Raw genomic sequence first — 24,650 nt, 5'->3', positions numbered from 1 at the left:
AAATTGTGGAATTTCTCGTGGAAGATTGGTGTCGCATCCTTCCAATAGAGTTCCAGAAACTTGCAGAATTCATGACAAGGTGCATCGAAGTTGTTCTGGCTCGTGGTGGCCCAAACGCTCTACTAAGACACTATGTTGGTGTTTACTTTATTTGAGCAATTACCTGTATAACAACGTGTCTACAGTAGACAACCTGTACTGCCTGCCGGCTCAGCCCTGAGGTGTGAGGCTGTGGCAAGTGCGGTGGGGAAAGAGAAAGATAGAGAGATAAAGAGGGAGGGAGAGAGATATTGAGTTGAGGTCAGGCTGTGTGTGGGCACTGCTAAAGGAATAATAATCACCTCTCTCTCGACCGTTCCTATAAAGACAGAGTGCTGGAGAGAGAGAGAGGTGGAACAAGAATGAGGGAGAGAAGGAATAGAGGGATGCAGAGAAAATATTAGAAAAATACAGGAGAGACATGATAATATCCAAGAAAAGAAACAATGTATTTCATGCAAATGTAAAAACCGTTGCAGTACCGTCCGTAGAATTATCCTCATTATCCTGCATTTGATTCCATCTTTTTAGTCACATTCCAGCTAGTTCTTATTCCTAACCAGTAAAAGTAGTGTGATTCACCCTTCAGGGACTTTGAGGGTACACAGGGGCATTTAGGAAGCCAAGGACGCAGGCTGAGTCTGTGTCTGTGTGAGTAGCGCTTAGTGTGTGCTCGTGAGCAGAGTCTGTGAGCAGGCAGAGTGTGTTGGATTGGAGCTAGGTGCGTGGGTGTGTGTATTACAGGGTTTGTGAGACTGTGTGTGTTAGTGTCCAGTTGGTGCGGCAGCTGTGTGATGGCAGTCTGTGAACACGGTCCAGTGGCTCCTCAGTTGGTGTCGTCTCTGGCTCGTCACACTGTGTGCCAGCCCAAACCGGCCTGCCCGCTCTGCCCCGCTAAGGGACTCTAGAGGAGAACACTCTCCCCAGAAAATCAAAATTGGTTCTGTGAAAGTTCCCAGATTATTCCTTAGGTTGCGGAAATTGTTCTCATGACACAAAAACTGTCAAGTCGTGGTGATGATTATAGAATGTTTGTATAAAACATTCAACTGATGTTACAAGAAGGTTCTCAGAACACATTTCATATATTCTTTAAAGGTTCCCAGAATGTTTCATTGGGTTGTGGGAACAGTCTGGTGCAAACATTGTGGGGACATCACAAAATATACACTATATATACAAAAGTATGTGGAAACCCCTTCCATTTAGTGGATTTGGCAGTTTCAGCCACAGCCGTTGCTGACAGGTGTATAAAATCGAGGACACTTGAGTAAATGAGGGGTACAATGTATATAGAAAGCAGGTGCTTCCACACAGGTGTGGTTCCTTAGTTAATTAATGCAATCTCCATAGACAAACATTGGCAGTAGAATGGCCTTACTGAAGAGCTCAAGGACTTTCAACGTGGCACCGTCACAGGATGCCACCTTACCAACAAGTCAGTTCATCAAACTTCTGTCCTGCTAGAGCTGCCCCGGTAAACTGTTAGTGCTGTTTTTGTGAAGTGGAAACATCTAGGAGCAACAACGGCTCCGCCGCGAAGTGGTAGGCCACACAAGCTCACAGAACGAGACCGCCGAGTGCAGAAGCGCGTAGCATGTAAAAATTGTCTGTCCTTGGTTGCAACACACCGAGTTCCAAACACAAAAAGTTATCTGGATGATTCTACTATCGTACTTTTAGGGTGCAAAAAAAACATTCACCTGAAGTTACAAGAATGTTCCCAGAACATATTTAATCAATTCTTTAACTGTTCCCGGAATGTTTCATTGGGTTTTGGAAACATTCTGGTGGGAACATTGTTAGGTTAAACAGGACATTCTCTTAATATTGTAAGAATGACGTCATTTTACCTTGTCTTTGAGGTCCTCAGAACATTTCAAGAACATGTTTAACATTGAAGTTTTACCTAATATTGCCACAACATTCTCAGTGTGCAAATTTGTAGTTCCTTAAAGCAGATTGGAATACATTTCTCTCCAGGTGTACAGTAATGGCAATTCACATTTGAGGACTTTATTTTAGGTGATTATAGAGAGACATGGCATTTCACTTTCATTCACAGGACATTTGAACATACGAACACAACCATATTTTTTATACTTTGTATGTTGACAGGCTGCACATGTGGGGTTTGAACTTGCAGTGTTTGGTTCCCCAGCCAGATAATTAACCCTCTCTGCCATTAGGGGATAGCTGTGGCCGTGTGTTATTTTTGTTGTTGTTGTCAAATATGGTTAAACAGGACACAGAACAGTTATTCAAATGTTCCCATCCTCTTCATATGCTGTGTACTTGTAACACTGTATTTTATGATTCTCTTTCTTCATCACGTGTTGAAAGTCTTATGAAATGTGATCTTGAAATTGAGAAATGGTAAAAAAAAGAGAACCGTTTTTGAATACTCTAGAATACAAGTTATTTAAAGGAAGCTATATCCAACTAAAATCACATGATGAAGAAAGAAAATCATAAAAGTGCACAGCGTTTGAAGAGAATGGGAACATTTTAATGACTCAGAAATTGAGTTCTGTGTCCTGATTGACCATATTTAACTGAGGAAAAAAAATATACAAGGCCACACAGAGGGTTAATTATCTGGCTGCAGTTCCAGACATTGCAGGTCCAATCCCACATATTCTGAAGCCATATTTCAAAACTGAAGTTGATGCTCAGATATACTCTACTAAAAGCGAGGTTGTCTTTATTTCGTCAATTTCGTTCAGAATTGCGGAATTTAGAGCAACTGTAAAAAAAAAAAAAAAAGATGCTTGATATGGTCTTATTTTTCATGATTGGAAAAAAAAAGTGATCCTAGAGCAGCACTCATAGTCTTCGGTACCTTCTAAATATGGGCCCCAGAAGTAGCAGCATATACATGTATTTGCGTGAACATCAATGGAGTATTATGTTCAACCTAAAACAAATACGCTATGAACGTCGTAGAAACGGACTTATTTCTATCTAACAGCATGAAGGGCATGTCCTGTGTAACCTAACTTAAACATTGTATGCATGTCATCACAGCTGAGCATATTTAGTGTGTTATGGGAACGTATCTCTTGCGATGTTCCCACAACCTAATTAAATGTTCTGGAACCTTTTTAAAGGACTCACAGGCTATGTAGTCAACATTCTTGCAATGTCAAATAAATGTTTTGTGCAACCTGATACAAACATCTGAATGTCAGCACAACTGGACAGTTTATTTTGCATTTTGAGAACATTTCTCTTGTCCCCACAATGTTACCACAACACAATGAAACGTCACAGGAACCTTTTTAAAGATCAGACAAAATGTGTTCTTGGAACGTTCTTGGAAAGTCAGGTGAATGTTTTTTGCACCCTAAAATAAACATTGTAGAATCAAATCAAATTGTATTGGTCACATACACATATTTAGCAGATGTTATTGCTGGTGTAGCAAAATGCTTGTGTTCCTAGCTCCAACAGTGCAGTAGTATCTGACAGTGCAGTAGTATCTAAAACGTTTCACAACAATGCACACAACTCTAAAAGTGAAGGAATGGAATTAAGAAATATATAAATATTAGATTGAGCAATGTCTGAGTGGCATTGACTAAAATACAGTAGAATAGAATACAGTATATACATATGAGATGAGTAAAGCAGTATGTAAACATTATTTAAACAGTAGTGACTAGTGTTCATTATTAAAGTGGCCAATGATTCCAAGTACACTATATAGGAATATATATATATATAGGGTTGCGTAACTGGGTGGAAGCTGGCTAGTGATGGCTATTTATCAGTCTGATGGCCTTGAGATAGAAGCTGTTTTTCAGTCTCTCGGTACCAGCTTTGATGCACCTGTACTGACTTCGCATTCTGGATGATAGCGGGGTGAACAGGCCGTGTCTCGGGTGGTTGGTGTCCTTGATAATCTTTTTGGCCTTCCTGTGACGTCGGGTGCTGTAGGTGTCCTGGAGGGCAGGTAGTTTGCCCCCGGTGATGCGTTGGGCAGACCGCACCACCCTCTGGAGAGCCCCACCACCCTCTGGAGAGCCCTGCGGTTGTGAATGGTGCAGTTGCCGTACCAGACGGGTTTTAGGGCCCAAGCCAAATTTCTTCAGCCTCATGATGTTGAAGAGGCACAGTTGAATCATCTGCACAACTGGACAGTTTTGGTGTTTTGGGAGCATATCTTTTGTGATGTTTCCACCAGACTGTTCCCATAATTTAATGAAACCCTCTGGGAACCTTTTAAAGAACAGATGTGTTATAGGAACGTTCTTGCAACATCAGGCAAATGTTTTATACAATCATACACACTTTTGGGGAATGTTCTGTGGTGGTTGTTGCACAACATTTTTGAATGTTAGGAGAACATTACAAGATATTTCATCTAAAACACTGTTAATAAATAGATTTAATTGGAAACGTAGCTCATGTTTGTGGAATGTTCCCGGTTTGCTGGGTCTACTGCTCCCTCCAGCAGCCTTAAAGACACAGTATACACAGGAGACACAGGAGATGTAGTTACACAGACATGGTGTGTGTGTGTGTGTGTGTGTGTGTGTGTGTGTGTGTGTGTGTGTGTGTGTGTGTGTGTGTGTGTGTGTGTGTGTGTGTGTGTGTGTGTGTGTGTGTGTGTGTGTGTGTGTGTGTGTGTGTGTGTGTGTGTGCGTGCGTGCGTGCGTGCGTGCGTGTGACATGTGCGGGTGTTGTGCTCCTCTGTGTATTTTGTGTGTTCTGCTCTGTGCGCTGCTCTTGCTAACGGGTACACTGGAGTGTGTGTGTGTGTGTGTTCTGCTCTGTTGCTGGCTGGGGCTGTCACTTGGGATGTTCTCTCAGTTCATCACTCCTAAACCCTATTCGGACGGTTTGCTATTCAAACGGTTATTACAGTGACCGCGGTCAATAACCGTCATCCATAACTCCATGACCGTCACATCCCTAATTTGGACCCACAATCCACAGTGAGAGGGCAGCGCACACACACCGTCAGATGTGCGATAGCTGCCGGGCCTGCCTACTCAGCATGCACCGCAGGATGCATACAGAAACGCAGTGCAGTGCTGCAGTCAAACTGGCCCCTCTAGCTCCCTGTACAGTACAGTAGCACACAGCACTGTGTGTCTCTGCATTCCTTAGTGAGTGTGTATAGTATGTTTTACATTCAGTTTAATAGTGTTGTGTATAACTTGTTTACCAACCACAGTATCCTCTACTTGGTCTTTAAAGCAGAAATGATTTGAATGAAGTGTTTTATCTCCAGTATCCAGGCGTGTGTTGGAGTGGAGGTAGAGTAGAGACTAGCAGTGGTGTGATTGCTATTTGCTCCATCACACTGTGGGTTGAGAGGAGACTCACAGCAGGGACTGAAACGGTCACACTGGCGTCAGATAACAGTGGGAAACAGGACAGGACAGCCTTCTCACCCAGACAGATATATAGACACTACAGCGCACTGGTACTGCTCACATCTAAAACAAACTGATTTGCCCTTTTTCCTATGATTTAGCCTACTGTATTTCCTTCAGCCCTCGGCAGTTGGATATTAACAATTTATCAAAGGTGTTGTCGACTGTGAGTGACGCGTTTGTTAAGCCTATTTGACATTAACCTCCTGAACTTTCTGTCAAGTCAATCATCCATGACCTTTTCATCTGATGCTGCCCCCAGGAAGGCTTGGATGGTGCAACGTTCACAATCTTACTGGAGCTCCTCAGCCATGCTTGGATGCTATGGGAAATAATATACCTCTCTATTAAATAGACTATGGGCTTATTTAGAATTGGCAAAACTTCTCTTTCTCACGATTTGTCCTATATTAACACAGTAACATGAGTAAAAACTTTGTTGCTCTGAGACTTTTAAGCCTCAAGCATTGCTTTATATTAATGTCCATAAAGATATATCTCAATCAACCCACACTATTGATGTGATGATATCTTACTTTTATGCGTGGACTGTCACTCCTTCCTTCCCAACCACTCACAAAGCTGGGCTTTAATTTTGATAAGCAATTCAATTATTTCTCTCTTCTTTTTTTTTCTCCCCCACTGCAGTTGTCATAGAAACAGAGACCTGTAGTGATAGTGTGAGATATCCAGTCTATCCCCTTAGCATAGAGATTTATCACCCAGACTGAGGTTAGAGGGGGCGGTGTGTGTGTGTGTGTACTGTAATGGAAATCTGTAATTTATACGGTAATTTTAGGTATTAGCATCAATAAAAAAAACTTTGAAATGTTTTACTGCAGCGTACTATGTTATGGTGCGTTGTGAGAAAATTGCTGTATTTCGAACTGTAATTCTACCCAACAGAATACAGTATCGTATCTTTGGAGCGCCAAAAACCTTTTGACCACTAGTGGGGGCATGGTATTGCTGTGTCTGGCTAATTAACATATTTTGAGGCGTGCCTTGTAAGAGGCTATATTTGTTGAACCTGTGAGTGAGATAGCTGTACCATTTTTACTCCTATGTGGTAATAGTGCCACATCAATTTAACATGTATAGGGGACAGATTGAATTAGCAGCTAGTCTTAAATGGTTGAGCATTTTTCCAAGTCCTTTTGATCTGTTTTGCCCTGTAGGCACTGCCGGTTTGAAGTCTTTGCAGATATGAAACATTCATAATATCAGTCTAAAATATACAACTCCCAGTTTATTTTTTATTTATTTAATTTATTTAACCTTTGTTTAACTAGGCAAGTCAGTTAAGAACAAATTATTATTTTCAATGATGGCCTAACAATGGGTTAACTGCCTTGTTCAGGGGCAGAACGACAGATGTTTACCTTGTCAGCTCTGGGATTCGATCCAGCAACCTTTCGGTTACAGGCCAAACGCTCTAACCACTAGGCTACAAAACCAACTTTATGAGAGTTTTGAAAAATAGCTTCTATTTACCTCACCATTCCATGACATACACTAAGGCATTGTTGGCAGAATAGATGGATGCAGTTCAATGCATGATTACTACACTGCTCAAAAAAATAAAGGGAACACTAAAATAACACATCCTAGATCTGAACGAATGAAATATTCTTATTAAATAATTTTTTCTTTACATAGTTGAATGTGCTGACAACAAAATCACAAAAAAATTATCAATGGAAATCAAATTTATCAACCCATGGAGGTCTGGATTTGGAGTCACACTCAAAATTAAAGTGGAAAACCACACTACAGGCTGATCCAACTTTGATGTAATGTCCTTTAAAACAAGTCAAAATGAGGCTCAGTAGTGTGTGTGGCCTCCACGTGCCTGTATGACCTCCCTACAACGCCTGGGCATGCTCCTGATGAGGTGGCGGATGATCTCCTGAGGGATCTCCTCCCAGACCTGGACTAAAGCATCCGCCAACTCCTGGACACTCTGTGGTGCAACGTGGCGTTGGTGGATGGAGTGAGACATGTCCCAGATGTGCTCAATTGGATTCAGGTCTGGGGAACGGGCGGGCCAGTCCATAGCATCAATGCCTTCCTCTTGCAGGAACTGCTGACACACCCCAGCCACATGAGGTCTAGCATTGTCTTGCATTAGGAAGAACCCAGGGCCAACCGCACCAGCATATGGTCTCACAAGGGGTCTGAGGATCTCATCTCGGTACCTAATGGCAGTCAGGCTACCTTTGGCGAGCGCATGGAGGGCTGTGCGGCCCCCCAAAGAAATGCCACCCCACACCATGACTGACCCACCGCCAAACCGGTCATGCTGGAGGATGTTGCAGGCAGCAGAACGTTCTCCCCGGCGTCTCCAGACTCTGTCACATGTGATCAGTGTGAACCTGCTTTCATCTGTGAAGAGCACAGGGCACCCGTGGCGAATTTGCCGATCTTGGTGTTCTCTGGCAAATGCCAAACGTCCTGCACGGTGTTGGGCTGTAAGCACAACCCCCACCTGTGGACGTCGGGCCCTCATACCACCCTCATGGAGTCTGTTTCTGACCGTTTGAGCAGACACATGCACATTTGTTGCCTGCTGGAGGTCATTTTGCAGGGCTCTGGCAGTGCTCTTCCTTGCACAAAGGCGGAGATAGCGGTCCTGCTGCTGGGTTGTTGGCCTCCTCCACGTCTCCTTGATGTACTGGCCTGTCTCCTGGTAGCGCCTCCATGCTCTGGACACTACGCTGACAGACACAGCAAACCTTCTTGCCACAGCTCGCATTGATGTTCCATCCTGGATGAGCTGCACTACCTGAGCCACTTGTGTGGGTTGTAGACTCCGTCTGATGCTACCACTAGAGTGAAAGAACCGCCAGCATTCAAAAGTGACCAAAACATCAGCCAGGAAGCATAGGAACTGAGAAGTGGTCTGTGGTCACCACCTGCAGAACCAGTAATTTATTGGAGGTGTCTTGCTAATTGCCTATAATTTCCACCTGTTGTCAATTCCATTTGCACAACAGCATGTGAAATGTATTGTCAGTGTTGTTTCCTAAGGGGACAGTTTGATTTCACAGAAGTGTGATTTACTTGGAGTTACATTGTGTTGTTTAAGTGTTCCCTTTATTTTTTTGAGCAGTGTATAATTCACCAATTTATTTAGTTGATAGTCCAAAAAATATTGCAATCAGTTTGTAAATCACAGCTGTCCTGGTACATTGTTTGCTGCCTCCATTCAGGATGCATGTTTCAGTTTCAATGGCTCATTATTTTGGACAGCAACTGACAAATGTAACTAAGGCTGGGAATGTCAATACAATCCAACTGGGCAATGATCACAAGTCAATCATAACATGGCCAATAGGCTAGCGTATCTATTAACAGTACTAGTCAAACGTTTTTACTATTTTCTACATTGTAGAATAATAGTGAAGACATAAAAACTATGAAACAACACATATGGAATTATGTAGTAACCAAAAAAGTGTTCAAATCCAAATATATTTGATATTTGATATTCTTCAAAGTAGCCACTCTTTGTCTCGATGACAGCTTTGCACACTCTTGGCATTCTCTCAACCAGCTTCATGAGGTAGTCACCTGGAATGCATTTCAATTAAAAGGTGTGCCTTGTTAAGTTCATTTGTGGAATTGCATTCCTTCTTAATGAATTTGTGCCAATCAGTTGTGTTGTGAGAAGGTAGTGGTGGTATACAGAAGATAGCCCTATTTGGTAAAAGACCAAGTCCATATTATGGCAAGAACAGCTCAAATAAGCAAATAGAAACAACAGTCCATCATTACTTTAAGACATGAAGGTCAGTCAATGCGGAAAATGTCAAGAACTTTTATTTAAGTGCCTATGCAAAAACCCTCAAGTGCTATGATGAAACTGGCTCTCATGAGGACCGCCACAGGAAAGGAAGACCCAGAGTTAAGTTCATTAGAGTTACCAGTCTCAGAAATTGCAGGCCAAATAAAAGCTTCACGGAGTTCAAGTACCATACACATCTCAACATCAACTGTTCAGAGGAGACTACGTAAATCAGGCCTTCATGGTGGAATTGCTGCAAAGAAACCAATACTAAAGGACACCAATTGTAAGAAGAAACTTGCTCGGGCCAAGAAACACAATCAATGGACATTAGACTGGTGGAAATCTGTTCTTTGGTCTGATGTGTCCAAATTTGAGATTTTTGGTTCCAACTGCTGTGTTTTTGTGAGATGCAGAGTAGGTGAACAGATGATCTCCGCATGTGTGGTTCCCACCGTTAAGCATGGAGGAGGAGGTGTGATGGTGTGGGGGTGCTTTGCTGGTGACACTAATTTATTTAGAATTTTAATCAGCATGTCTACCACAGTGATACGCAATCCCATCTGGTTTGGGCTTAGTGGGACTATCATTTGTTTTTCAACAGGACAATGATCCAAAACACACACCCAGGCTGTGTCAGGGCTATTTGACCAAGAAGGAGAGTGATAAAGTGCTGTATCATATGACCTGGCCTCCATAGTCACCTTACCTCAACCCAATTGAGATGGTTTGGGATGAGTTGGACCGAAGAGTGAAGGAAAAGCAGAGCCTAACATTAGCAAGCTAGCTCTCTCTCTGGAGATGTTTGATCGGGTTCTGGATGGGCCACTCAAGGACATTGAGACTTGTGCCGAAGCTACTCCTGCGTTGTCTTGGCTGTGTGCTTAGCGTTGTTGTCCTGTTGGAAGGTGAACCTTCGCCCCCAGTCGGATGTCCTAAGCACTCTGGAGCAGGTTTTCATCAAGGATATCTCTGTACCTTGCTTCATTCATCTTTCCCATTCCTGAATAGTCTCCCAATCAATTTTAGAATAAGGCTGTAATGTAACAAAATGTGACAAAAGTGAAGGGGTCTGAATACTTTCCGAATGCACTGTAGCATTTCTCTTGCGTTCGCAAACTCACTCTGGCTATTTATTCCAATTTCAGAGTACTCTCATCTGAGTGTGCCAGAGTACAGAATAACTTATTAATTTACGAACGTGCAACACCTACTGAATATTACCCGTGTCAGTAGACGTAGGCAAAGAAAGTAATAGTTAGTCTCGAACACTAGGTAACATAAATCTCATTGTTTATCGGTGCAATTTTGACGGCCAACTAGCTGGAAAAGTTTGAGAGGTTTTATCTAATGTTCTTTCGTTAGTTTTGAGCTCATCTTTCTCTGGCTAACATTAGTTGTTTATCTTTTTGTTGTTGAGAGAGCGCATACCTTTTCATGGTTGTTTGATCAATAGGACTGTAAATGTTCCCAAATGTAAGAGGACTCCCAAGTGGTATTGACATATTTGCAGAAATCCATTCAGGTGTATTTTGTGGCTTTCTAATGATCTAAAGTTGCACTGTTGCAACTGCCTGTAAACACACAGGCTTGTTCAAAGTGAATGATGGCAGGCCTGTGATGCAAATAAAGGCCTAATGTAGTTCTGATTGGCAATGACTCACCCGGTCTGCATAGACTCTGGTCCTGGACGAGACAGATGTTTTTATTCAATTTTATTTCCTGCAGTGTCTATTAATTATCCAATCGCACGACTGCTTTCCAACAGTATATTGCTATAGAATCTTCCCAAATTCCTTAGTGTACGTAATATTCTTCCTGGGGATGTATATGAACAGATTTGAATAAGATTTCATGTTGCTAAAATGCTGTCAGCTCCACTGTAAGGCCTCTAAGTGCAAGTGAAATAAATGTGTAAACACTTTACCTAGCAATCAACCTGCTTGCACCGATCCCTTGTAATTGTGAAACACAAACCCCTGCCCTTAATTTATTTAATTTATTCATCCAGTCATTCATTCCGATTACAGTAGCGTTTACTTTTTTTTACTGTATAATATAGTCAATCGTACAGTATTGTAATGTGTGTCATTACAAAGTACTTGCTTTGATACTGTATATATATTACAGTAGGTGTACTACCAGAAGTGATGGAACAGGACAGAATTGCTCTTCCTCCCGGGGAAGGCCTGCCCGCCCCAGTTTCGCCCTCCCAGAGTGCAAAGAACCATGGTGTGATCCTGTCATTCTCAGCAAACATCAAAGCAGTGAGCCTCTCCTGCAGGTTCATGCTCTACAACATCCGTAGAGTACGACCCTAGTACTTCACACAGGAAATGGCTCAGGTCCTAATCCAGGCACTTGTCCTCTCCCATCTGGACTACTGCAATTAGCTGTTGGCTGGGCTCCCCACTTGTGCCATCAAACCCCTGCAACTATCCAGAACATATTAGCCCACCTGGTTTTCAAACTTCCCAAGTTCTCTCATGTCACCCTGATCCTCCACACACTCCACTGGCTTCCAGTTGAAGCTTGCATCTACTACAAGACCATGGTGCTTACCTATGGAATAGCAAGAGGAACTGCCCCTCCCTACCTTCAGGCTATTTATTATTATTATTATTTTTTAACCTTTATTTAACCAGGCAAGTCAGTTAAGAACATATTCTTATTTTCAATGACGGCCTGGGAACAGTGGGTTAACTGCCTGTTCAGGGGCAGAACGACAGATTTGTACCTTGTCAGCTCGGGGGTTTGAACTCGCAACCTTCCGGTTACTAGTCCAACGCTCTAACCACTAGGCTACGCTGCCACTATGCTCAAACCCTACACCCCAACCCGAGCACTCCGTTCTGCCACCTCAGGTCTCTTGGCCCTCACACCCCTATGGGAGGACAGCTGCCGCTCAGCCCTTCCCTGTCCTGGCACCCCAATGGTGGAATCAGCTTCCCCCTGAAGCTAGGACAGCAGAGTCCCTGCCCATCTTCCAAAAACATCTGAAACCCTACCTCTTCAAACAGTATCTTGAATTATCCTCCTCCTCACCTTGCACCCCCCCCAAATAAAAAACCCTCTAAAATAACAGTTAACCAGCACTTAAGTACAAAGACAAAAAATACAAAGACAACTTTTGATTGTCTTTTATTAAGATCCTATATATAACATTTCTAAATCAGCACACACAGCCATAGCCAACACACCATATCTATTTTCCTTCCTCCGTTAACCCTGTTTCCTTTCTTTATCCTATTTCTTTATAAATACTTCCTTCGTCCATGTTTCTTTATGCATCCATCCTTTCTCCCTTCATCCTCTGTCATTTCTTCTGTACTTCTGTATGTTCTAATTCAGCTATAGTTACCATTAACGTTGTGTTGCAACTAGAACTAATAGCCTAGCAAATGAACAACAAAAAAAAAGTACAAAGACTTAACTTGATTGTCTTTATCAAGACATTGTCTAGATCAACTTTCAAAATCATCACAAATAGCCATAGCCAACACACCATTTATCTATTTTCCTTCCTCCATTAACCCTGTTTCGTTTATTTAACATATTTCTTAATTAATCCTCCATTCATCTTATCTGTTCTTACTTCTGTCTTTTCAACCTAATAAAAAGCTCCAAACATGTTTCCTGTGGTCATTTGCCAAGTCAAACAGCTGGCAGACTTTTTCCATGTCTATTTCATCCACTCTGTCCTGATGAATGTGACAGACTGCCTTCTTAGACCACTGAAACTCCTCTCGACTTCAGCAGAGGATGCAGGGACAAACATTAGTATGCGAATGAGGGCTTCTACCTGGTCAAAGGAGACCGGTGGAACTCAGGCAGCTGATTCCCGAGAACAGATTCAGCGTCTGTACTTGTTTTGTACTGGTATTGCATCTTGAACATGGCCAGCTGCACCTCAACTGATCTCCTGTTCCTTTGGATACTGGTCCACCACTGCAGCATCCATCTCCCCAGAGAGAAGAACTTCCTCCAGCTTAGTCTAAGTTTCCAGGCCACCCTGTTTGAACCTCTCTGTTAGCTGCACATCAACTGTGTCAAACACATTGAAGAGCTCAGCCCTGTAGAAATCCTCTGGGGATGTGGGTGAGTATGAAGCAGCATTTCCAGTTAAGTGCTTTGGTGGTTTACAGATGTGGGGCATCTGAATGGGCTGGATTTTGATCTTGGCAATCAACTCTGTTCCTCGCCTATAGATCTGTTGAAATTGGACCTCAGATCTCTTTGCCTTCAGGGTGGTCTTAACACAGTCCACTGCAGCGAGCATCCCAGCAAATGTCTCTCTTCACATTTGTAAGGTGTGAATGAGGCACTCCAACTCTTCCATTACCTCAGCTGCTGCAAGGAGTCCTAGGACTGTGGTCCCCTTCTCAAATCTCTCAGCAATCCCCTTGCTGTTGTTGCTGTGTCTGATGAATCAGATGTGCTCATTTCCTCCAGGCTGAACAGCACAGACTGGTAAAGAACCTAGCAAAGAGATCAGTGCTGGAGTCCTAACAGTCCACCTTGTTGGACACAAGGGCTTTAGGCTTGTGAATGACCCACACTCAGATGTCGCTATTTCCTTAAATGTTGTTTTGTATTTTCCTGACTGGTTGTGCAGGCAGCCCAGCTTGTGGAGCCACTTCAGGCCATCACACATCACAGTGGAAGATAAGCAGGCAGCCTGGGTGACTAGATTGACACTGTGAGGGCCACAATGCACATACAGAGCCAGCGGCTGCACTGCTCCCAGCCTAGCCTGTGTTCCTTTGATTTTCCCTGACATGTTCGCTGCACCATCATACGTTTGCACACTCAGACCTGAAAGAGGCAAATTCAAGTGGAGTAGCACATCTGTGGCAACTTCTGCCAGGTTCTCTTTAGTTGTAAGGAGACTTCATAAAAACCTACAAAGTCCTCAACAGGCACTAGATCGTGAACCATGTAACGGAAACAGAATGACTCTTGTTCTACTCCCCCGACATCTTGTGTACCATCAATAAATATGGAGTACTGGAGCAGTGGTAGATGGTGGATTCTCTTTGTGATGTCTCTCACAATGCTGTTGGCCAATATGCTCAGGATTTTGTTTTGGATTTGTGAGATTGTATGATCCTGACTGAGTTTCAGCCATGTAGTGAGTACTGGACCATCTTCAGCTCTAACTTTCAGTAACTGGTACAGATTATATTCGGTAGCTTCATGGCCCCTAAGAACTGATACCTGACGTGCTAGAAGATGGATCGAACCTGCTACTTTCCTAAGGCAAGACCTTGCTTTGTTTAGCTATACAGCTCTTACTGTGGAAAGTTGGGTATCTACTGGCTTTGGTTGGTGACAGCGAGTGGTAACGGCAACCTTGTGTGCATGGCTGCATGCACGTGAAGAAAACTGGATTAAGGCAACTGATACGTTTAGGAATCCAGAGTGCACAAATGCAGGATCTGCATTTTTTTGCAAAAGATGATTTCTGGCTTTTAATCACTTTTGTGCAATAAAAGCACAACACTCCTTTCACAGTGGGAACATAGAGGAGCCACTGGAATTATTTGTACCACCTATCCAGAAACCGAAGTGTCTTGTTTGACAGCTTCTGGTCTACCACTAGTTTTGGGTTTGGCTGATATGTTGTGACGTGGACACTGGTGTCTACTTCCTCAGCCTCTCCTATGGGGTCTATTTCTTCCAACTTCACCTGGAGAGTCTACTGCCTCAACCTCGCCTGGGGGGGCCTACCGCCTAAACCTCTCCCGGAGAAGCTTCTGCCTAAACCTCTCCCGGAGAGCCTTCCCATGGGGAGGCTACTGCCTCAAACCTCTCCTGGAGAGCCTACTGCCTAAACCTCTCCCGGAGAGCCTATTTCTAAACGTCTCCTGGAGAGCCTACTGCCACAGCTCCTCCTGTGCTGACCTGCTGTTCAAATTCATGCTAGTTTTGTCTACGTTGTGCAACCATTTCGTATCTGATTGTATTGGGTCTATGGGTATCCCAGCACTGACTACTGCCTGCTGCTGGCCTCCCTTTAATGAACACAAATGCAATAAGCTGTCATTTCTTTAAGAATAATTTGCAAATATTGAACAACCAGGTGTGCAAAGCTCTTAGTGACTGAACCAGAAAGACTCACATCTCTAATCACTGCCAAAAGTGATTCTAACATGTACTCAGGGGTGTGAATACTTATGTATTTTAGATATTTTTGTAGTTCATTTTCAATACATTTGCTAACTTTTCTAAAAACATGTTTTCACTCTGTCATTATGGGGTATTGTGTGTAGATCAAAAAATGAATTTAATCCATTTTGAATTTAGGTTGTAGCACAAAAGAAAATGTGGAATATGTCAAGGGGTATGATTGAATACTTTCTGAAGAACTGTACATGGCATTTTTTTTACAGGTGTTACATAGAAAGAATGTAGTTATTTTATATAAATTACATCTGGATAGATAGTACAGATATGGTATATATTATATATCGGGTTTTTGTTGTCGTAATTATTATAGAACATGAACATAAACCCATCCGTCAGCTACTCTCATCCCAACAATCTCCGTAAACCCACCCGTCAGCTACTCTCATCCCAACAATCTCCGTAAACCCACCCGTCAGCTACTCTCATCCCAAAATCTGCGTAAACCCACCCGTCAGCTACTCTCATCCCAACAATCTCCGTAAACCCACTCGTCAGCTACTCTCATCCCAACAATCTCCGTAAACCCACCCGTCAGCTACTCTCATCCCAACAATCTCCGTAAACCCACCCGTTAGCTACTCACATCCCAACAATCTCCGTAAACCCACCCGTCAGCTACTCTCATCCCAACAATCTCCGTAAACCCACCCGTCAGCTACTCTCATCCCAACATTCTCCGTAAACCCACCCGTCAGCTACTCTCATCCCAACAATCTCCGTAAACCCACTCGTCAGCTACTCTCATCCCAACAATCTCCGTAAACCCACCCGTCAGCTACTCTCATCCCAACAATCTCCGTAAACCCACCCGTTAGCTACTCACATCCCAAAAATCTCCGTAAACCCACCCGCCAGCTACTCTCATCCCAACAATCTCCGTAAACCCACTCGTCAGCTACTCTCATCCCAACAATCTCCGTAAACCCACCCGTCAGCTACTCTCATCCCAACAATCTCCGTAAACCCACCCGTTAGCTACTCACATCCCAGCAATCTCCGTAAACCCACCCGCCAGCTACTCTCATCCCAACAATCTCCGTAAACCCACCCGTCAGCTACTCTCATCCCAACAATCTCCGTAAACCCACCCGTCAGCTACTCTCATCCCAACAATCTCCGTAAACCCACCCGTCAGCTACTCTCATCCCAACAATCTCCGTAAACCCACCCGTCAGCTACTCTCATCCCAACAATCTCCGTAAACCCACCCGTCCGCTACTCTCATCCCAACAATCTCTGTAAACCGCTCTTTTATGATTTCCATGTGACATATATTTATTAACTGTGTTGTGATGTTTCACACACATTCTGAACCTTTCTAATAACTTTGTACATGCATCTAATAATTAAAATGGGTGGGTAAGGTTTCCACTACACCACTGACGTCTTCCCAGTGATGTCTTCACAAGTTATATACCTTACAATCAAGTGGTACTGTATGTTTGATTATCAGAAACTACTGAAAACACTGAGAGTAGTTTAATTCACAGATACTAATAATATTTACATTTACATTTAAGTCATTTAGCAGACGCTCTTATCCAGAGCGACTTACAAATTGGTGCATTCACCTTATGACATCCAGTGGAACAACCACTTTACAATAGTGCATCTAAATATTTTAAGGGGGGGGGGTGAGAAGGATTACTTTATCCTATCCTAGGTATTCCTTAAAGAGGTGGGGTTTCAGGTGTCTCCGGAAGGTGGTGATTGACTCCGCTGTCCTGGCGTCGTGAGGGAGTTTGTTCCACCATTGGGGAGCCAGAGCAGCGAACAGTTTTGACTGGGCTGAGCGGGAACTGTACTTCCTCAGTGGTAGGGAGGCGAGCAGGCCAGAGGTGGATGAACGCAGTGCCCTTATTTGGGTGTAGGGCCTGATCAGAGCCTGGAGGTACTGAGGTGCCGTTCCCCTCACAGCTCCGTAGGCAAGCACCATGGTCTTGTAATATTATTATATTCACCTCTGCTCCGTAAGAGACTTATCTTCCCTGGCTACCTGACCCTGCTGGGAGCCCTGTCATCATCTGGTCACCATCCTCAGATGAAGCATGACAAATGATTACTGTCTGGTGTAGTGTCTGTGTGCCATAACAGTGAAGCCCACGACCCCCCCAATATAAAGTACTTCAAATATAACCCATCTCAAAAGCATAGACTGCATTCTAGATGCAAGACTGACAGTCCATTTCACACACATGCTAGTTTTAAATATGGCCTAAACTGCATAATATTTGGGGTTATGATAGTGTAAGACAGTTGTGCTATGCTTGTGGGGCATTTATACATTGATTCTATTCTTTGATAATATAATGGTTCAGTAGTAGTATTTAGGTGACATTTTGAAAGTACAAGTTATAGTGAATGGGTAGGGTAGCTACAATGGAAAAGGTAGTGCAATTCCATAATTGTTAATTGTATGTATTTTACCACGAGCCATTGAGGACCAACATGTCTACCATAACCACTCTCATTGCCACGTATGTACAGACCCCTGTCACCATCTGATCCTGCTAAGATGTGGCAGGCATGACAAAGAATTACCTTGGTGTACACATGAATATTATTCAAGCATAGAATCAATGGTTCAATAGTTGAAATTGCAATTATTCCCAGATCCCAGACTGTGGCTTTAAACCTAAGCTTCTGTCGTGTAGCTACTGTAGACCTACCGATCAACTCAAGATGGAACTTTTTGTCCAATCACTGATATTGTTATAATATACTGTGAAATTCACCTGAGCTCCTTAGAATGGTCTTCCCTGGCTGTCTGACCCTGCAGGGACACCTGTCACCATCTGATCCTGCTAAGACATGATGAGCATAGTGTTGTGAACTGACTGAGCAGCTTGACAGTGAAGCCCATAGAGCTGTTTATTACTATATCAGTGTGAAAAGTAGAGAATTAGCTAGGGAAACTGACAGATCAATAACGTTACATTGCTATACTGAATAATAAAATCTCACATTGCACTGAAAAAACATCAGAATATCGGTCTTCAATCGTTTGGCCGCTGGTTTCGTCTTGTTTGATGCAGGTCTAGTGTGATTGAGGCAAAAATAATAATTTTGGCAAGCTCTCGCATGCCGGTACATCAACTGACAAAAGCTAGCAAAATTAATTTACTGTTGAAACGGGACAAAACAAAAGGTTACAAAACAACATTTCCATACACACAACAGGTGTTCGATAGTGCTATAATAATAGCCACCTCATATCGCCATCTGACAGCTGGCTAGAGCTGAACTGCCTAAATTCATTTGACTCATTTGAGAGGGGATGAAACATTAGCTAATATCAGTTAACTAAAGGGTAGCCAGTATCTGCACTGCTTGCTTTTACAACTCTGAGAAGGAGTGCAACACACACACACTGTCAGCAGCTACATCTGTTCAACTGTCCCTTGCCAGTTCTAAGCCAGCCTTTCAGAAGCGTTGCCTTTTTTGTCCGGGCGGTCCTAAATCTAGCCAGCTGACACAGCCAGACAGCCTACCTGACCGCTCTGCTCTGAGGCGTCCGCATGGTCCTTACACACTTCTTCTGACAATTATTTTTGTATCACAGGGCAATGATAAAACCGGGGGTGACAAAAATGCAATTTCAGAATGTGGGGGTGACATGACCCCTGCCCCGTCCCCAGTGAAAGTTTTGCCCTTGTGCACAAATATTAAATACAGAATTTTACTTGCCACAGAGCTGCCTGTAAATTACTGTCAAATTCATGGTAACCCCTTTACTGTGTGTGTGTGTTGTAGATTGTTCTGGCCCTCACTGACGTAAAGGAGGATGAGTTTCGATTTGGTTTCACTGTGTCCGCAGGCTTAGGCTAGGAAGGCATATAATCCTTAATACTTTGTGAGGAGGGTTCCAGCCAGGCTTTTCTCAGGATCCCCATTTCATATTTGCCGAGTGGAGTGGGGTGCTCAGAAGCATTCTGGAAGCACCGAAACTAACCCAATTTCCTGCTCCATTTCCCCCGTGCGTCCTATTCCATGGAGGACAGAGTTTACGACACAGCACAAACACACACACTGTCAAACCCCTGGCCAGAGGTCATGCCGAGGCAGTCAATGGTGAGCAGATTGTGCACTTGACAGCAAAGTGACTCCACACACTCAAGTCATTTTAAAGTCACAAGATTAAAGAGTGTTGTAATTTTGTTTGGTTAGAGGAAGGAGCTGCTGCCAGTGTCTGGGCCCTCTGTGAAGTCCAAGTGTGGTCTCATCCAGTTTGCTGAGGTCCAGTGGCAGAATCTTACAAACCATATAGTCATAGAGCCATACAGACCGTCATCCTGATCTCATTGAATCCCTCAGGTTATTTTCTTTTCCCTCCCTTTTTAATGAGATTTTTAATTAGCATGTTATTTGTATAATGAGATCAGCAGGGTAGATGGTGTCTGGTGGAGGAGAGAGGGGAGCAGAGAACATTGGGTCTAACGCTGTTTCAATAGACCGCCCTGGTTCCTCTTCAGTCATCACAGCAGGAGAGGGAGGGAAGATGATCAGAGAGGTGGAGTGGGGGAAAAGAGCGGATGAGAGGTAGGAATGACTGGGGAAGGGGAGGAGAGGACAGAAGAGGAGATGAGAGGAAGGGTACAGGGTCCTGTGGAGAGGAGTAGAGAAGAGAGTAGGTTTACAACATGAACATAATCTGAAGCGGAAAAAGTCTCTCCTCTCTTCTTTGCTCTCTCATTTCTTTCCTCGTGCCTTAACACTGACCTCTCCCCACCCGGGACAAGCAGGACCAGGAAGCCAAGGCCGTGTGTGGTTGTGACTCCTGGCTTTATTACACGTCAGGCTTTTATAGGGCAGGAAATACGGTCTGGCCTTCACCTAGTGTAAAGAACCACTACAGGCTTCTCTCCATGATTTATGTCATCAGGGTTGCTGTGGCGTTCACTCTCTCTCTCACATCATTCCCCTTTTTTCTCACCCTTCTCCTCACCCTCTTCTGTCATCTCTCTCTCTCTCTCTCCTCCCCCTCATCCCTTTCACTCTCTTTTCCAGTCAGATCTACTGTATAGAGAATGCTCATGGGCAACTGGTTCGAGACCTTGACTTCAATCCCAACAAACAGTACTACCTGGCCAGCTGTGGGGACGACTGCAAGGTCAAATTTTGGGACGTGAGAAACATCAACGAGCCAGTCAAAAGCCTGGAGGAGCACTCTCACTGGTGGGCACCTGTCATACTTTAGACACACACACACACACACACACACACACACACACACACACACACACACACACACACACACACACACACACACACACACACACACACACACACACACACACACAAACACATTTACACACACACACACACACACAAATGTCCTGTCTTACAATTAGGATCACACATTTTAAGTTGAAGTTGGAAGTTTACATACACCTTAGCCAAATACATTTAAACTCAGTTTTTCACAATTCATGACATTTAATCCTAGTAAAAATGTCCTGTCTTAGGTCAATTAGGATCACCACTTTATTTTAAGAATGTGATATGTCAGAATAATAGTGGAGAGATTTCATTATTTCATCACATTCCCAGTGGGTCAGAAGTTTACATGCTACCAAATACTAATTGAGTGTATTGCCTTTAAATTGTTTAATTTGGGTCAAACGTTTCGGGTAGCCTTCCACAAGCTTCCCACAATAAGTTTTGTCCCATTCCTCCTGACAGCTGGTGTAACCGAGTCAGGTTTGTTGGCCTCCTTGCTCGCACATGCTTTTTTAGTTCTTGAGGTCAGGGCTTTGTGATGGCCACTCCAATACCTTGACTTTGTTGTCCTTAAGCCATTTTGCCACATTTTGAAATTATGCTTGGGGTCATTGTCCATTTGGACCAAGCTTTAGCTTCCTGACTGATGTCTTGAGATGTTGCTTCAATATATCCACATAATTTTCCTCCCTCATGTTGCCATCTATTTTGTGAAGTTCACCAGTCTCTCCTACAGCAAAGTACCCCACAACATTATGCCTCCACCCCGTGCTTCACGGTTGGGATGGTCGTCTTCGGCTTGCAAGCATCCCCCTTTTTCCTCCACGGAACCCAACTCCTCTCCTCCAGGACGAACGTATTGGTGACCGTGGAAGAAAGGTCATGATCTTATGTACCTTGTAAATAAGGTGCTCTCGACATGGAAGACAGGATGGACGCGACATAACGGCCGCAACAATACCTAGGACTCTTAATCCTGCGTTTATTGGCGGCTCTCACAGTCTGTGCCCTGTAGCGGCAAAGTGCATGGTCATTATGGCCAAACAGTTCTATTTTTGTTTTATCAGACCAGAGGACATTTCTCCAAAAAATATGATCTTTGTCCCCATGTGCAGTTGCAAACCGTAGTCAGACTTTTTCTGGCAGTTTTGGAGCAGTGGCTTCTTCCTTGCTGAGCGTCCTTTCAGGTTGTCGATATAGGACTTGTTTTACTGTGGCTATAGATATTTTTGTACCTGTTTCCTCCAGCATCCTCACAAGGTCCTTTGCTGTTGTTCTAGGATTGATTTGCACTTTTCGCACCAGAATAAGTTCATCTCTAAGAGACAAAACGCATCTCCTTCCTGAGCGGTATGCCGGCTGCGTGGTCCCATGGTGTGTATACTTGCGTACTATTTTTTGTACTGATGAACGTGGTACCTTCAGGCATTTGGATATTGCTCCCAAGGATGAACCAATTTTTTTCTGAGGTCTTGACTGATTTCTTTTGATTTTCCCATGATGTCAAGCAAAGAGGCACTGAGTTTGAAGGTAGGCCTTGAAATACATCCACAGATACACCTCCAATTGACTCACATGATGTCAATTAGCCTATCAGAAGCTTCTAAAGCCATGACAATTTTCTGGAATTTTCCAAGTTGTTTAAAGGCACAGTCAACTTAGTGTATGTAAACTTCTGACCCACTGGAATTGTGATACAGTGAATTACAAGTGAAATAATCTGTCTGTAGACAATTGTTGTAAAAATTACTTGTGTCATGCACAAAGTAGATGTCCCAACCGACTTGCCAAAACTAGTTTGTTGACAAGACATTTGTGGAGTAGTTGAAAAATGAGTTTTAATGACTCCAACCTAAGTGTATGTAAACTTCCGAGTTCAACTGTACCATTGTACTTATAGCCTCAAAACCCATCTTTGCACAATCAACAGAACAGCTATACTTCCGGCGCCGACAGAGATGGCCGCCTCACTTTGCGTTCCTTGGAAACTATGCAGTATTTCGTTTTTTATGTGTTATTTCTTACATTGTTACCCCCAGGAAATCTGGGGGATGTGCCGTAGACGGGCACATCACGCACCACTCCCGAGCATACTACTCGCCAATGTTCAGTCTCTTGACAACAAGGTAGATGAAATCCGAGCAAGGGTAGCCTTCCAGAGAGACATCAGAGACTGTAACGTTCTTTGTTTCACGGAAACATGGCTCACTCGAAACACGCTTTCGGAGTCGGTACAGCCACCTGGTTTCTTCACGCATCGCGCAGACAGAAACAAGCATTTCTCTGGTAAGAAGAAGGGCGGGGGTGTATGCCTTATGATTAACGAGACATGGTGTGATCATAACAACATACAGGAACTCAAGTCCTTTTGTTCACCTGACTTAGAATTCCTCACAATCAAATGCCGACCACATTTTCTACCAAGAGAATTCTCTTTGATCATAATCACAGTCGTGTATATTCCCCCCCCAAGCAGACACATCGACGGCCCTGAACGAACTTCATTTGACTCTATGTAAACTGGAAACCACATATCCTGAGGCTGCATTTATTGAAGCTGGGGATTTTAACAAGGCTAATCTGAAAACTAGGCTTCCTAAATTCTATCAGCATATCGAATGCGTGTCCCGGGCTGGCAAAACCCTGGATCATTGTTATTCTAACTTCCGCGACGCATATAAGGCCTTCGCCCGTCCTCCGTTCAGAAAAGCTGACCACGACTCCATTTTGTTGCTCCCAGCCTATAGACAGAAACTAAATCAGGAAGCACCCACACTCAGGTCTGTTCAACGCTGGTCCGACCAATCGGATTCCACGCTTCAAGATTGCTTCGATCACATGGACTGGGATATGTTTCCCACATAGCGTCGAACGACAACACTGATGAATACACTGATTCGGTGAGTGAGTTTATTAGCAAGTGCATCGGTAATGTTGAACCCACAGCGTCTATTAAAACATTCCCCAAGCAGAAACCGTGGATTGATGGCAGCATTTGCGCGAAACTGAAAGTGTGAACCACTGCTTTTAATCAGGGCAAGGTGACCGGAAACATGACCGAATACAAACAGTGTAGCTATTCCCTCCGCATGGCAATCAAACAAGCTAAGCGTCAGTATAGAGACAAAGTAGAGTCGCAATTCAGTGGCTCAGACATGAGAGGTATGTGGCAGGGTCTACAGTCAATCACGGACTACAAAAGAAAAACCAGCCCAGTCGCGGACCACCATGTCTTGCTCCCAGACAGACTAAACAACTTCTTTGCTCGCTTTGAGGGCAATAAAGTTCCACTGACACGGCCCGCTACCAAAACCTGCGGGCTCTCCTTCACTGCAGCCAACATGAGTAAAACATTTAAACGTGTTAACCCTCGCAAGGCTGCAGGCCCAGACGGCTTTCCCGGCCGCGTCCTCAGAGCATGTGCAGACCAGCTGGCTGGTGTGTTTACGGACATAGTCAATCAAACCTTATCCCAGTCTGCTGTTCCCACATGCTTCAAGAGGGCCACCATTGTTCCCGTTCCCAAGAAAGCTAAGGTAACTGAGCTAAATGACTACCGCCCCGTAGCACGCACTTCCAACATCATTAAGTGCTTTGAGAGACTAGTGAAGGACCATATCACCTCCACCCTACCTGACACCATAGACCCATTCCAATTAGCTTTTCGCCCCAATAGGTCCACAGACGACGCAATCACACTGCACACTGCCCTAACCCATCTGGACAAGAGGAATACCTTTGTAATAATGCTGTTCATCGACTACAGCTCAGCATTTAACGCCATGTGCAACTGGGTACTGGACTTCCTGACGGGCCGCCCCCTGGTGGTGAGGGTAGGTAATAACATTTCCACCCCGCTGACCCTCAACACTGGGGCCCCACAAGGGTGCGTTCTCTGCCCTCTCCTGTACTCCCTGTTCACCCATGACTGCGTGGCCATGCATTCCTCCAACTCAATCAAGTTTGCAGACGACACTACAGTGGTAGGCTTGATTACCAACAACGAGGAGACGGCCTACAGAGAGGAGGTG

The 24,650-nt window shown here is 43.9% G+C and overlaps 1 protein-coding gene across 1 annotated transcript in view; it reads left to right on the top strand.

Annotated features, from left to right (window-relative positions):
- Nucleotides 1–24,650, top strand: part of LOC124046337 (EARP-interacting protein homolog) — a 76,287-nt gene that overhangs the window by 42,728 nt on the left and 8,909 nt on the right. The window contains exon 8 of the mRNA XM_046366610.1: nt 20,407–20,574. Within this exon, the coding sequence (XP_046222566.1) occupies nt 20,407–20,574 (168 nt within the window). The remainder of the gene's footprint in view (nt 1–20,406; nt 20,575–24,650) is intronic.

Source organism: Oncorhynchus gorbuscha, linkage group LG10 (genome assembly GCF_021184085.1).
Source record: "Oncorhynchus gorbuscha isolate QuinsamMale2020 ecotype Even-year linkage group LG10, OgorEven_v1.0, whole genome shotgun sequence".
NCBI lineage: Eukaryota > Metazoa > Chordata > Actinopteri > Salmoniformes > Salmonidae > Oncorhynchus > Oncorhynchus gorbuscha.
This window is presented reverse-complemented; position numbering and strand designations above follow the sequence as displayed.